The 14,097-nt window shown below is 40.8% G+C and overlaps 1 protein-coding gene across 5 annotated transcripts in view; it reads right to left on the bottom strand.

Annotated features, from left to right (window-relative positions):
* The window catches only part of LOC136317083 (uncharacterized), a 35,553-nt gene that overhangs the window by 6,692 nt on the left and 14,764 nt on the right, over positions 1-14,097 (bottom strand). For 2 of the 5 annotated variants that reach the window (XR_010727836.1, XR_010727837.1), the window contains exons 2-4: positions 13,255-13,348; positions 12,001-12,626; positions 1,055-3,769 (exon numbers count right to left, since the gene is read on the bottom strand). Coding sequence is in view for 2 of the 5 variants with exons in the window: in XM_066249601.1 (XP_066105698.1) it covers positions 12,461-12,626; positions 13,255-13,348 (260 nt within the window). In the remaining 3 variants the exon portion in view is untranslated. Of the gene's footprint in view, positions 1-1,054; positions 3,770-12,000; positions 12,627-13,254; positions 13,349-14,097 lie in introns of those variants that run through there. The other 3 variants (XM_066249601.1, XM_066249602.1, XR_010727838.1) reach the window with 2 other exon arrangements.

The raw sequence follows: 14,097 nt of genomic DNA on the forward strand, positions 1-14,097 counted from the left end.
AACGGCTTCAAGAAGAGAAATTAGACTCTGGGGTTTCTCTGAAAACGGGGGGTTCTGATGTTTCCAATTATATAAATCACTAGTAGAGAAGGGGACATAAATTAATGTAGCTGGTCCGCTAGGATCCCCCCCCTGCAGCTTCTCGGAGGGGAAGCAAAGGTGCCAGCTTTGGAGCTGGTGGCATACTAGGATGACCATAATTGGCCCCTGTGTGGGTATGGGGTGGGATTTCCCAAGAGGGGGCCAGTCCAGGTTGTGGGTTTGCTGTGGGGGGTAGCCCCGTGGCTTTAGGTGGGTCCTCAGCTTGTTCTGGATACAGAGGAGGAATGGAATCTAGTAAGGACTCAGTGGCACCTGGATCTTCTGGTATTACTGGATAAAGTCTGTGGGCAGGCTGTGGCTGTTCTCTCAAAGTTTCTTGCTTTTGGGAGGGAAGCCTCCCTTTGCCTTCGTTTGGGGTGGCCAATAGGACATCTTTTCCTCCTGCCCAGACTTTATCTCCCTTAATATAGTTCTTAAAAAATTTCTTAATATAACCTGGTCTTCCTGTGGCTATGTTAATCCACACATCTATATATGGCATCTGGTCAGGGTGTGGGACCCGATAGACATTTGCCCTGACAGCAAAGAGTGTGGGTAAATTGAAAGTGCCCTCCGAGGGCCACCCTATACCAAAGATTGGCCATTCTAGTTCACAAAGAGTCCGCAATGTGGCAGAATCAACAGGAGTCCTATAGTCTCGTGCCCTGCGAGAGAAATCAGAAAAGTTATCAAGCAAGCACTGAAGAGGCATTAGGGCAGTAGATTGCCCCTGACCCATGGCCCTTGACTCTTGAAGGAATCCTGTGAGGAAGCAACGGGCGAAGCAGACAAACAAACCAAATATGCACACGAAGCAAACAAAACTTCTAAACTGAAACCAAAAGGGAGAAGGCAGCATCCTGCATTCCCCAACCGGGTGGGGAGAAATCAGGTGGCATCCCGCCTGCTCCACTACACCCTTTTCTCTAACCAGAGCTCTGTTTCTAGATATTCCAAGAGGAAGCTTCCTTACCAGACAGTCTCGAGACCTCCGAATATTTCAAATCAGCCAAATTCAGTTTTCAAACGGCAACTGCCAGAGGCTTGCCAGCTACCAATGTCGGCTGCAGCCCACTCCGTGAGGAGGGGTCTTACACGGCCTATCTCGCTGGGGCCTCCATATGTTATTTCCCAGGAGAGAGACCACAGCAAACCCAAAGTGAATTTTATAAGTTTTATTGCAAACCTGTGCAGGGACTGCAGGCAACCCATGCAAGGGAACACTGCAGTACCAAGCCTCTAAAATGGCTCCTTTTTATAGGGTGGCTATCTAGGTCGAGCAAACAAGCAGCGTTTACAAGGGCGGAAGAGGTGCGATTAGCTGACCTTATTCTTGGCTAAGTCTCTAGTGTAGGGCTTCCTGGATGCTGGGTACATAGAGTTCTGCGGAAAATATTGCTACATTTCTAACGATTGTTTATCTTTTTCCTCCAGCCATGTACTGGATGTACTCAGTTTTCATGGCTGGTGGCCTGTACCGCTTATTCTAAGATGTCACAGTATGACTGTATGTATGTAATATATATGGTTCACATCTATTAAATTCATTCTCTCTGGTTCACATCTATTAAATTCATTCCACATCGATAAAATATAATTGCTTAATTTCAATAGCTACAAATTATTCCACTATATAGATGTATTATTTTTATTTAGCCAAGTTCCTACTATTGTACATTTAGTTTATTCCCACTATCTTGCTTTCTGAGTAATTTTGAAATGTAAGAACTTTGTATAAATATCATTGGGTCGGTTATCCGATTTTTAAATTTGAAAAAGTTCAAGTTTTGAAAAATTAATCACATTTTGTTTTGTTTTAACCATAACTCTGACACTGTAGAGATTTGCTCATGCAGTTTCTTAGATTGAGGAAGCTATGAGTATCTGAAGATTTCTGGCCATTTTAGTTTTAAAGCATTTCCTTATGGTCAATTGTTTGCTTGGAAAGCAAGGAAATTCTATTTTGTGTAATCATGCAGGAATATTTTATTTATTTTATTATTTTTATTTTTTTTGTATTTTTCTGAAGCTGGAAACGGGGAGAGACAGTCAGACAGACTCCCACATGCGCCCTACCGGGATCCACCAGCATGCCCACCAGGGGCAATGCTCTGCCCACCAGGGGGTGATGCTCTGCCCCTCCAGGGCATTGCTCTGCCATGACCAGAGCCACTCTAGTGCCTGGGGCAGAGGACAAGGAGCCATCCCCAGCGCCCGGGGCCATCTTTGCTCCAATGGAACCTTGGCTGCGGGAGGGGAAGAGAGAGACAGAGAGGAAGGAGGGGGGGTGGAGAAGCAAATGTGCATTTCTCCTATGTGCCCTGGCCTGGAATTGAACCCGGGTCCCCCACACGCCAGGCCGACACTCTACCGCTGAGCCAACCAGCCAGGGCCCATGCAGGAATATTTTAGAATATACATACAATATTGCAGAAAAATATGAAGGCAGAATTTTCCTCAGCCTCATGTACTACTCCCTAAATCCCTAAATCTCCCTTCCCCAAATATCCTTCTAATTGCAGTAAATTTTAAAATAAGTTTTAATATTTAATCAAAGCAATATGTGCACATATATAGAGACATGAGGCATTTTCTGCTGACTTCCTGCTGTCCTGTCCACTCTCCCCACTCCATATGATTGTATTACTATTTTTAACTCTTCTGTTGTTTACCTTGCTCATTTTAGTATATATTTATATAATCACTAAATTTGTCTTATTCTTTTTAAATTTGATTTTTATTTTTCAATTACAGTTTACATTCAATATTATATTAGGTTAAGGTGTACAGCATAGTGTTTAGATATTTATATAACATATAAAGTGATAAGTGATTCCCCCCAGTCTTTGAACTGGAAACAGTTCAAAGGACTTCCCACTCATGAGAATAACACCTCTATTTCACTTCCTCCCCTCTGCCAGTGCTTGTACATTGCCAAAGTTGGTGATATTCCATTCTATTCTATAATTGTAACTAAGTCTTCCTTGCTTTGCCTAGAGATTCACTCTAAAAATTGAAAACCATAACTAATAGTTCCATTGTAATGAATATTTAAATATTCTTCACTGAGTAACAAAGTCAAATGCTATTCGACTGGATTTTCTTACCTGTGAGTACAATCTTGATACACGTGCAGATTTCCTTTTTCACACTCTTGGCAACTGTTCAAACGAGGCTATATCTGAGGTTCCATCATATTTAAAACATGCTCTTCTTGTACAATTTGAAATGTTTCCCTGTAGTTTCTGTGTTTACCATTGTTTTTCTCGAGGGATGAAAGAAATGTATGACTTCCAGGTAATGTCATTCATTTTCTCTACCTTGTAATTCCATCTGTCTATTGGTTAGAATTAATTTTCCAGAGTTGGAATTCTATGTACTTCTTATTCTAATTTGGAAGATTGGCCTCCTATTTGGACCATTCTTGTACAGTTTATCTTTATTTAAACTGTTATTAACCTTTCCTCTTTTTTTTCTACTTAGAGCATCCTGTGCCCATAGTCATTTCCTAAAGTTCGTGCTGAGTTTTTTGTTTGTTTTACAGTTGCAAGAATTTCTCACGTTTCTAAGAATTTTCAGATTTTTTAGCGTTCTTTTCTTTTCCTATAATTATCCAGTCCCTTTAAGCGAACTTTTCATAATATCTCAGGCTTTTTTCATTATATGGAAGGCTTTTTGTAAATGATTTCTAGCCACTCATTTTTTTTTTAATAAATTTTTATTAATGGTAATGGGATGACATTAATAAATCAGGGTACATATATTCAAAGAAAACATGTCTAGGTTATTTTGTCATCAAATTATGTTGCAAACCCCTCGCCCAAAGTCAGATTGTCCTCCGTCACCCTCTATCTAGTTCTCTGTGCCCCTCCCCCTAACTCTCTCCCTCCCTCCCTCCCATGTCCTCCCTCCCCCCCCACCCTTGGTAACCACCACACTCTTGTCCATGTCTCTTAGTCTCATTTTTATGTTCCACCAATGTATGGAATCATGTAGTTCTTGTTTTTTTCTGATTTGCTTATTTCACTCCGTATAATGTTATCAAGATCCCACCATTTTGCTGTAAATGATCTGATGTTATCATTTCTTATGGCTGAGTAGTATTCCATAGTGTATATATGCCACATCTTCTTTATCCAGTCTTCTATTGAAGGGCTTTTTGGTTGTTTCCATGTCTTGGCCACTGTGAACAGTGCTGCAATGAACATGGGGCTACATGTGTCTTCACGTATCAATGTTTCTGAGGTTTTGGGGTATATACCCAGTAGAGGGATTGCTGGGTCATAAGGTAGTTCTATTTGCAGTTTTTTGAGGAACCACCATACTTTCCTCCATAATGGTTGTACTACTTTACAGTCCCACCAACAGTGAATGAGGGTTCCTTTTTCTCCACAGCCTCTCCAACATTTGCTATTACCCGTCTTGTTGATAATAGCTAATCTAACAGGAGTGAGGTGGTATCTCATTGTAGTTTTGATTTGCATTTCTCTAATAACTAATGAAGCTGAGCATCTTTTCATATATCTCTTGGCCATTTGTATCTCTTCCTGGGAGAAGTGTCTGTTCATGTCCTCTTCCCATTTTTTTATTGGATTGCTTGTTTCTTTGTTGTTGAGTTTTATGAGTTCTTTGTAAATTTTGGATATTAGGCCCTTATCTGAGCTGTCGTTTGAAAATATCAGTTCCCATATAGTTGGCTGTCTGTTTATTTTGATATCAGTTTCTCTTGCTGAGCAAAAACTTTTAATTCTGATGTAGTCCCATTCATTTATCTTTGCCTTCACTTCTCTTGCCATTGGAGTCAAGTTCATAAAATGTTCTTTAAAACCCAGGTCCATGATTTTAGTACCTATGTCTTCTTCTATGTACTTTATTGTTTCAGGTCTTATATTTAGGTCTTTGATCCATTTTGAATTAATTTTAGTACACGGGGACAGGCTGTAGTCGAGTTTCATTCTTTTGCATGTGGCTTTCCAGTTTTCCCAACACCATTTGTTGAAGAGGCTTTCTTTTCTCCATTGTGTGTTGTTGGCCCCTTTATCAAAGATTATTTTAGCCCTGGCCGGTTGGCTCAGTGGTAGAGCGTCGGCCTAGCGTGCGGAGGACCTGGGTTCGATTCCCGGCCAGGGCACACAGGAGAGGCGCCCATTTGCTTCTCCACCCCTCCGCCGCGCTTTCCTCTCTGTCTCTCTCTTCCCCTCCCGCAGCCAAGGCTCCATTGGAGCAAAGATGGCCCGGGCGCTGGGGATGGCTCTGTGGCCTCTGCCCCAGGCGCTAGAGTGGCTCTGGTCGCAACATGGCGATGCCCCAGAGGGGCAGAGCATCGCCCCCTGGTGGGCAGAGCATCGCCCCTGGTGGGCGTGCCGGGTGGATCCCGGTCGGGCGCATGCGGGAGTCTGTCTGACTGTCTCTCCCTGTTTCCAGCTTCAGAAAAAATGAAAAAAAAAAAAAAAAAAGATTATTTGACCATATATATCTGGTTTTATTTCTGGGCTTTCTATTCTGTTCCATTGGTCTGAGTGTCTATTTTTCTGCCAATACCATGCTGTTTTGATTATCGTGGCCCTATAATATAGTTTAAAGTCAGGTATTGTAATGCCCCCAGCTTCATTCTTTTTCCTTAGGATTGTTTTGGCTATTCGGGGTTTTTTATAGTTCCATATAAATCTGATGATTTTTTGTTCCATTTCTTTAAAAAATCTCATAGGGATTTTGATGGGAATTGCATTAAATTTGTATATTGCTTTGGGTAATATGGCCATTTTGATTATATTTATTCTTCCTATCCAAGAACAAGGAATATTTTTCCATCTCATTGTATCTTTTTCGATTTCCCTTAACAATGCTTTGTAATTTTCATTATATAGGTCCTTTACGTTCTTTGTTATGTTTATTCCTAGGTATTTTATTTTTTTTGTTGCAATCGTGAAGGGGATTATTTTTTTGAGTTCGTTTTCTAATATTTCATTGTTGGCATATAGAAAGGCTATGGACTTTTGTATGTTAATTTTGTATCCTGCGACCTTATTGTATTGGTTTATTGTTTCTAATAATCTTTTTGTGGAGTCCTTCGGGTTTTCGATGTATAGGATCATATCATCAGCAAAAAGTGATAGCTTTACTTCTTCTTTTCCGATATGGATGCCTTTTATTTCATTGTCTTGTCTGATTGCTCTGGCCAGAACTTCTAGCACCACGTTGAATAAGAGTGGAGAGAGTGGACAACCCTGTCTTGTTCCTGATTTAAGGTAGAAAGTCCTCAGTTTTATGCCGTTTAATAGGATGTTGGCTGATGGTTTATCATATATGGCCTTTATCATGTTGAGATATTTTCCTTCTATACCCATTTTGTTGAGAGTCTTAAACATAAAATTGTGTTGTATTTTATCAAAAGCCTTTTCTGCATCTATTGATAAGATCATGTGGTTTTTGTTCTTTGTTTTGTTGATATGGTGTATTACGTTAACCGTTTTGCGTATGTTGAACCATCCTTGAGATTCTGGGATGAATCCCACTTGATCATGATGTATTATTTTTTTAATATGTTGTTGTATTCGGTTTGCCAGTATTTTGTTTAGTATTTTAGCATCTGTATTCATTAGAGATATTGGTCTGTAGTTTTCTTTCTTTGTGCCATCCTTGCCAGGTTTTGGTATGAGGGTTATGTTGGCCTCATAAAATGTGTTTGGAAGTATTGCTTCTTCTTCAATTTTTTGGAAGACTTTGAGTAGAATAGGAACCAAGTCTTCTTTGAATGTTTGATAGAATTCACTAGTATAACCGTCTGGGCCTGGACTTTTATTTTTGGGGAGATTTTTAATAGTTTTTTCTATTTCCTCCCTGCTGATTGGTCTGTTTAGGCTTTCTGCTTCTTCATGACTCAGTCTAGGAAGGTTGTATTGTTCTAGGAATTTATCCATTTCTTCTAGGTTGTTGTATTTGGTGGCATATAATTTTTCATAGTATTCTACAATAATTCTTTGTATTTCTATGATGTCTGTGGTGATCTCTCCTCTTTCATTTTGGATTTTATTTATTTGAGTCCTGTGTCTTTTTTCCTTGGTGAGTCTTGCCAAGGGTTTGTCAATTTTGTTGATCTTTTCAAAGAACCAGCTCCTTGTTTTATTGATTTTTTCTATAGTTTTTCTGTTCTCTATTTCATTTATTTCTGCTCTGATTTTTATTATCTCCTTTCTTCGGCTGGTTTTGGGTTGTCTTTGTTCTTCTTTTTCTAGTTCCTTAAGGTGTGAAGTTAAGTGGTTTACTTGGGCTCTGTCTTGTTTGTTCATATAGGCCTGAAGTGATATGAACTTTCCTCTTATTACTGCTTTTGGTGCATCCCAGAGATTCTGATATGTCGTATTTTCATTTTCATTTGTCTGTATATATCTTTTGATTTCTGCACTTATTTCTTCTTTGACCCATTCATTTTTTAGAAGTATGTTGTTTAGTTTCCACATTTTTGTGGGGTTTTCCCCCTCTTTTTTGCAGTTGAATTCTAGTTTCAAGGCTTTATGATCAGAAAATATGCTTGGTACAATTTCAATTTTTCTAAATTTGCTGATATTGTCTTTGTGGCCCAACATATGGTCAATTCTTGAGAATGTTCCATGTACACTAGAGAAAAATGTATACTCTGTCGCTTTGGGATGAAGTGTCCTGTAGATGTCTATCATATCCAGGTGTTCTAGTATTTCGTTTAAGGCCACTATATCTTTATTGATTCTCTGTTTGGATGACCGATCTAGAGCCGTCAGCGGTGTATTGAGGTCTCCAAGTATGATTGTATTTTTGTCAGTTTTTGTTTTAAGGTCAATAAGTAGCTGTCTTATATATTTTGGTGCTCCTTGGTTTGGTGCATATATATTAAGGATTGTTATGTCTTCTTGATTCAACTTCCCCTTAATCATTATGAAATGACCATTTTTGTCTCTGAGTACTTTTTCTGTCTTGTAGTCAACATTATTAGATATGAGTATTGCTACACCTGCTTTTTTTTGGGTGTTGTTTGCTTGGAGTATTGTTTTCCAGCCTTTCACTTTGAATTTGTTTTTATCCTTGTTGCTTAGATGTGTTTCTTGTAGGCAGCATATAGTTGGATTTTCTTTTTTAATCCATTCTGCTACTCTGTGTCTTTTTATTGGTAAGTTTAATCCATTTACATTTAGTGTAATTATTGACACTTGTGGGTTCCCTACTGCCATTTTATAAATTGCTTTCTGTTAGTTTTGTATCTAGTTTGATTCTTCTCTTTTGTTTTTCTATCATTTGTTTTTGTTTGTTTGTGTTCCATACTTCTTTCCTCTGTTGCTACCTTTTTTAAATCAAGTGTTTTTGTGGTGGTTTTTTTAAGGGTGGTTACCATTAAGTAATGAAAAGGGTACCTACCATATTCATTGTAGTACCCTATCTTATAAGTATTTCTGCACTTCATCATCCTTTGCTACTGTTAATCTCCATCCTCTCCCCCCTTTTTTTCCTTTGTTGTCACAGTTTAAGTTTGGTTTTATTGTGTTCTTGGTGGAGCTGTTACTTGTGGTGTTGTTTTCTTTTGTTCTTTGAATCTGGTTGGAAAACCCCCCTTAGTATTTCCTGGAGTGGGGGCTTTCTGTTGATAAATTCTCTCATCTTTTCTGTATTTGTGAATGTTTTTATATCTCCTTCATACTTGAAGGATAGCTTTGATGGGTATAGTATTCTTGGCTGAAAGTTCCTCTCTTTCAGGGCTTTAAATATTGGGGTCCACTCTCTTCTAGCTTGTAGAGTTTCTGCTGAGAAATCTGATGATAATCTAATAGGCCTTCCTTTATATGTTGTACTCTTCTTTTCCCTGGCTGCCTTGAGAATTTTTTCTTTGTCATTGGTTTGTGTCATCTTTATTATGATGTGCCTTGGAGTGGGTTTGTTGGGGTTAAGAAAACTTGGTGTTCTGTTTGCTTCTTGAATTTGAGGCTTTAATTCCTTCCACAGGCTTGGGAAGTTCTCGTCTATTATTTGTTTGAGTATATTCTCCATTCCATTTTCTTTCTCTTCTCCCTCTGATATACCTATTATTCTTATGTTATTCTTTCTGATGGAGTCAGACAATTCCTGTAGGGCTTTCTCATTTTTTTATTATTTTTGAGTCTCTTTCTTCTTCTCTCTGTTGTGCCTCAAGTTGTTTGTCTTCTATTTTACTAATCCTATCTTCAATCTGGGCTGTTCTGTTAGCTAAGCTTGTTACCTCGTTTTTCAGCTCGTGAATTGAGTTTTCATTTCTGTTTGATTTGTTTTTATAGTTTCAATTTCCTTGGTAATATATTCTTTGTGTTCATTGAGTTGTTTTCTGATCTCCCTATATTGCCTTTCTGTGTTTTCTTGTATAACTCTGAGTATTTTTAAGATTTCTATTTTAAATTCTCTGTCATTTAGCTCCAAGGCTTCCAATATGTTAAGTCTTTTCTCCATAGATTTTTCCACATCTATTTGTGTTACCTCTCTTTCTTTTGTATCCATAATATTCGATTTCCTCTTTCTTATCGGCATCTGAGGGTGGTCTTATTGATAGCACTAATTAGAATTAATAAAGAGTAAAAAGAAAAAAAAAAAGGGTAAAACACCCCACAAAAAAAACAGTAATAATTTATTATTTCCCCCTTTTTTCTCTCTTCTCTTTCCCTCCTCTCCCCTCCTCAGGGAAATATCATGCCTATAATGGAGGGCCTGATTTGGGGTGAAGAGTTCAAGGGGCAAAAAAAGGGAGTAGGGACCTACTAAATGCAAAAAAAAAAAAAAAAAGGGAAGAAAATCTTAGACAAGCATAAGATGATTTGCTTGTAAGTGATGGTCAACTAAGAGATATAATGAGAGGGATAAGAGGGAATCAGAAAAAAGGACCAAAAAAGAATAATAAAGAAGAAAAAATAAAAATAATAAGTAAAAATCTGTTGTATTAAGTGGAGCGAAGACTAAATACAATGGAGACCTTGGGTTGGGAGGACCCAAAATGCCACAAAAATAAACAAACAAGGGAAAAAAAAAATAAAAACAAAAGCAAAAAAGAGAAATAAAACCAAAAAAAAGCCTTGAGTCCCAAATTAACTAATTTGTTCGTGATTGAGGATTATATGGGAGGAAAGTAAAATGAGAAAAGAAAAAAACGAATAGAAAGGAAAAAATAGGAAAAAGAGAAAAACGAAGGAAGAAATAAAATAGGAGGAGAAAAAAACAAAATAAAGCAAGACAAAAAAAAAAAAACAAAAGAGGAGAGAGTGAGAGTTAAGTGTTTTGGAGTATAACCTTAAAGGAGGGTGAGGATGAAGAAGAAAAATAAAATGCAACACTCATGGGTAGTGTAGTTCAAGAAAGGTGAAGCGTAAGATGGGCAGAGAATAGAAGGACCGAGGTGGAGGAAATAAAGGCAAAAAGATAGAAGAAACAAGCAACAATAACAACAACAAAAAAAAAATTAGTGGATCAAGTTGTAAAGTCTGTGGGTTTTTCTTGATTTTGAGAGGTTAACTTCTTCCTTTTTCTTTTCTCTCCCTCTTCCTAGTCGGTGACTCTGTACCCCAGGCTCTGCCCCTGTGTCACTCTTAGTTAGGGATTTGCAGTTGATGGGATTCTATGGCAATGTCATATAATTGGCTTTAGTCTTGCTGGAAGTAAAGGCTTGTTGGCGTTTGCAGGGTCCAACGATGAGAGAGTTTGCTTTCCTGGATTCTCTCTCCTAGTCCCCCCTTTCTGAATTAGCAGCCTGGTGATCCAGCTATAAGGCTGCAACTGCTTCTGCCTGGGGAGTAAGAGGCTCAAAGAGCTGGGAAATCCCCACTCTATCCCCACTCAGTGCAAGGCTTTGGGAAAGGCTCTGAGAGTCAGGGCCTCCAGTGTAATCAGGCGGGGGTGGGAGTCAATTGTTGTCAAGGTGACTGTTCAGCGCCTATCATTTAGTTGGACCTCTCAACCCAGGCTTTCCACACTTTGTAGCCTGTTTTTGCAGGGAAGAAGAGGCACTAGTCTCTGCTTACGACTAGTGTAGTATAGACCTTATTATCTGCCAAGTCCTTCTTGTTAGCGTTTATCCCTGAATATGGAGGCTCTATCAATCAGAAGTTGCCCCCGCCCCTTTAGCGAGAGGCACTAAAAAATATCACGCCTCTTGTCTTGGATCGCTGAACTGAGAGAGATCTTATCAATTAGAACCGAGGGTGCGCAGATTTTATGGGTTAAGCTAATTTCGGTGATTGGGTCGCAGCTGTGTTTCCGAAGGTATTTTAGGCTGCCTGTGCGCACCCCTCCCCCAACGCTTGATTGTTAGCTTGAATGGCTGGGTGAGGTGCCCCGCCCACAGAGAGAATCTCCCAAGCCTCTCCCGCTCGCCCTGCCGCTGGCGGCTGGACCGCACCAGGCGCAGGATAATGGAGCCCTCTGGGTGTGCGGGCCAGTAGGGCGCCCTGGGCGCGTGGAATGCCCAAGGCACGCGTGCGAATGGGGCGCTCAGGGCACCGGTGGCCGGCGACCCCCACTCGCAGTGTGCGGGCCGCTGGGAACGTCAGCAGTGCTCAACCGGACCGGGCGCGCGAGCGGCGGCTCGTGGCGGCCGCTCGCGGTGGCGGTTCGCGGGGGCTCGCGGCAGCTCGCCGTGGCGGTTCGCGGGGGTTCGCGGCAGCTCGCGGGCTCGCGGCGGCTTGCGGTTCCCAAGTATATGGGCTGACTCACCGCGGGCGCACTCCCTGGCGGCTTGAATGAGCGTCGCTGCGGTAGCTTCCTCCACACCCTCGTCTCTCAGATTCAAGTGATAACAGTCCTTTTGCTTTCAGTTTGTGTGGAACTCCGGAATGCTCCGAGGATAAATTTTTCTGTTTCTAGTTGATAAATTTGTTGTGATTTAGGGGAGAGCTGTCGGACGCGCTTCTTACGGCGCCATTTCCGTGACGTCACTTAGCCACTCATTTATATGAAAAGAAGAGGCACTGGAAAGACGGACAGGCAAATCTGCCTTTGCAAGCCGAGCTGGTCGCTTTGCTTTAAGGCGGGTGAACTGGTGGGTGGAAATCAGTCATTCTGATAGGGGCCCGCGACTGCCATGAAGTTAGTTAAGCTAAATATGTACCTACAGGCGGACGTTGAGCATCACCGAGGCCACGATATAGAAGTAGAGGAAGTTCATGCGCAGCCGCCAGGCCAGGTCAAAGAAGGTGAGCGGAGTGCGCGTGAGCCCCTTGCAGAAGGCTCTGTAGGAGCCGCAGGCTGCTGCTGAGCGCGACAGCCGCATCGCCAGGCTGGACAAAGCTGCCGCCACTGCCATTGGTCTGGTGTAGCGTAACATACAGATCCCAGAACTCAGTACTTCCAGCCAGTTCCTCCGACAAATCCACCGACGGACAGAGAGCAGACGCAGTTAGAGTCCTTGCAGGCGGCCTACTGGGCGGCCCTCTTTCTCTTGCAGCGCTTCAGGCAAGATGATCGCAGGGGCCCACCTGACAAAGTTTGCGTCGAGGCCCCTGGGGGGCGGGGCTGGGTAAGGCTGAGACCGCTGAGCCCCAGGATGGGGCGGGGTGGGGGTGCTGGGGAAATAAAGGAGGGGCGTGAGGCAAGAGGGAAGAGGAAGGGGTGCGTAGCTTAGCCCTGTGATCTAGCTTTCTGAAGTTGGTGGTTCTTTTTTATTATTATTTTTTTAATGTTTAAGTTTTAACGGAAACAAAACGAAACTTCCTGAAAAGATTAGAAAATGTTCTTAATAAGCACAATTTTGAGCACCTTGGAAGCAGGGACCCATTTCCTGTTGCCTCAAATCCCTTTCAGAACTCTTCTCATCCCCAACTGTGGGCTAGTACAAATATATATATATAAAAAAACAACTAATTTTCTGAACTTTAAAAGGTTTGCATTCTGTTTTAATGAGTCAAGTTACAAGAATTTTGGGGTTTTGTTTTAGTTTTTAATATTTATAAGGCCAGTAGCCACAGCCACCATCACAGCCACCTGGATCGAGCAGGTTCACATTTGATTTGGACAGATAGTAATGAAACAGTGGAGCCAAGAACTGATGGGCCATTAGCTTTAATCCTAGCTTGCACCCAGTGAGCATGAAATACACACAGTGGGAAAACATTCCCTTTCCATTCAGGGCTCCCAAAGCTACTGACTCATCCGAGTATTCCTAGAATCAAGGGCCCCACCAGCCTTATTCACCTCTGTTCCCCATCTCCTTCTCTCTGCACAAACTCTGCACAAACTGGCTTCTCCTTCAGAACTCCACCATCTTGGCTGCTTCTTCTCCGCAATGCTGATGGCAGGAACCAAGAGAGAGAAAGCCCCTGGTCTGCTTTATTTTATAGTGTAGAAATCAAAGCCTTTATGCCAATATACAAATAAGGAAGTCTCTGATACAAAGTCACTTATCTGAGGCATAAATGGGATTCCGCATAAGAGTGCACCACCCCCTATCATGCAACAGTCAAGGGTGTGGGGAAAATCTTAGTATTGAGAAGACCTTAGTATTACAAGGATGTTGAAAAGATCTTAGTTTTAAAAAGGTGGGAAAGTCTTAGTCTTAAAACTAAGCCTTAGGGTATAAAGACTTTGCCAGCTTATAGCCTGTCCCCCACACCCAATGCAAACTATAAGTGAGCAAACATATACATCATATTTACAAACTTATTTGACCAACAGTATTTTTATAATTGAAAAAGTTACACAATTAAAAAAAATAAATTTTCAACATTACAATTAGAATAATGGAAAGTAAAATCCCTGGCTAGCTTCCCATTCCACATCCCATCCCCTGTTGTGAATACAATTCCATTTCTTGTATATACTTTGAGACTTGATGTTTATATATTGCTCTTACCATGTCAGTAATATCCACCTACCTCACTCTCTTTGACAACTGATTATTACATCTATATATTGTTGACATAAGAAACATGAGTTTATTTGAGCCAAACTGATGACAACTGTCAGGAAGCAAAATCTCAACAGATTGAGAAAATACTCAGAAAATGGCAATTTTACCATTTATTTTATATATCAGAA

Source organism: Saccopteryx bilineata, chromosome X (assembly GCF_036850765.1).
Source record: "Saccopteryx bilineata isolate mSacBil1 chromosome X, mSacBil1_pri_phased_curated, whole genome shotgun sequence".
In the NCBI taxonomy this organism is placed as follows: Eukaryota; Metazoa; Chordata; class Mammalia; order Chiroptera; family Emballonuridae; genus Saccopteryx; species Saccopteryx bilineata.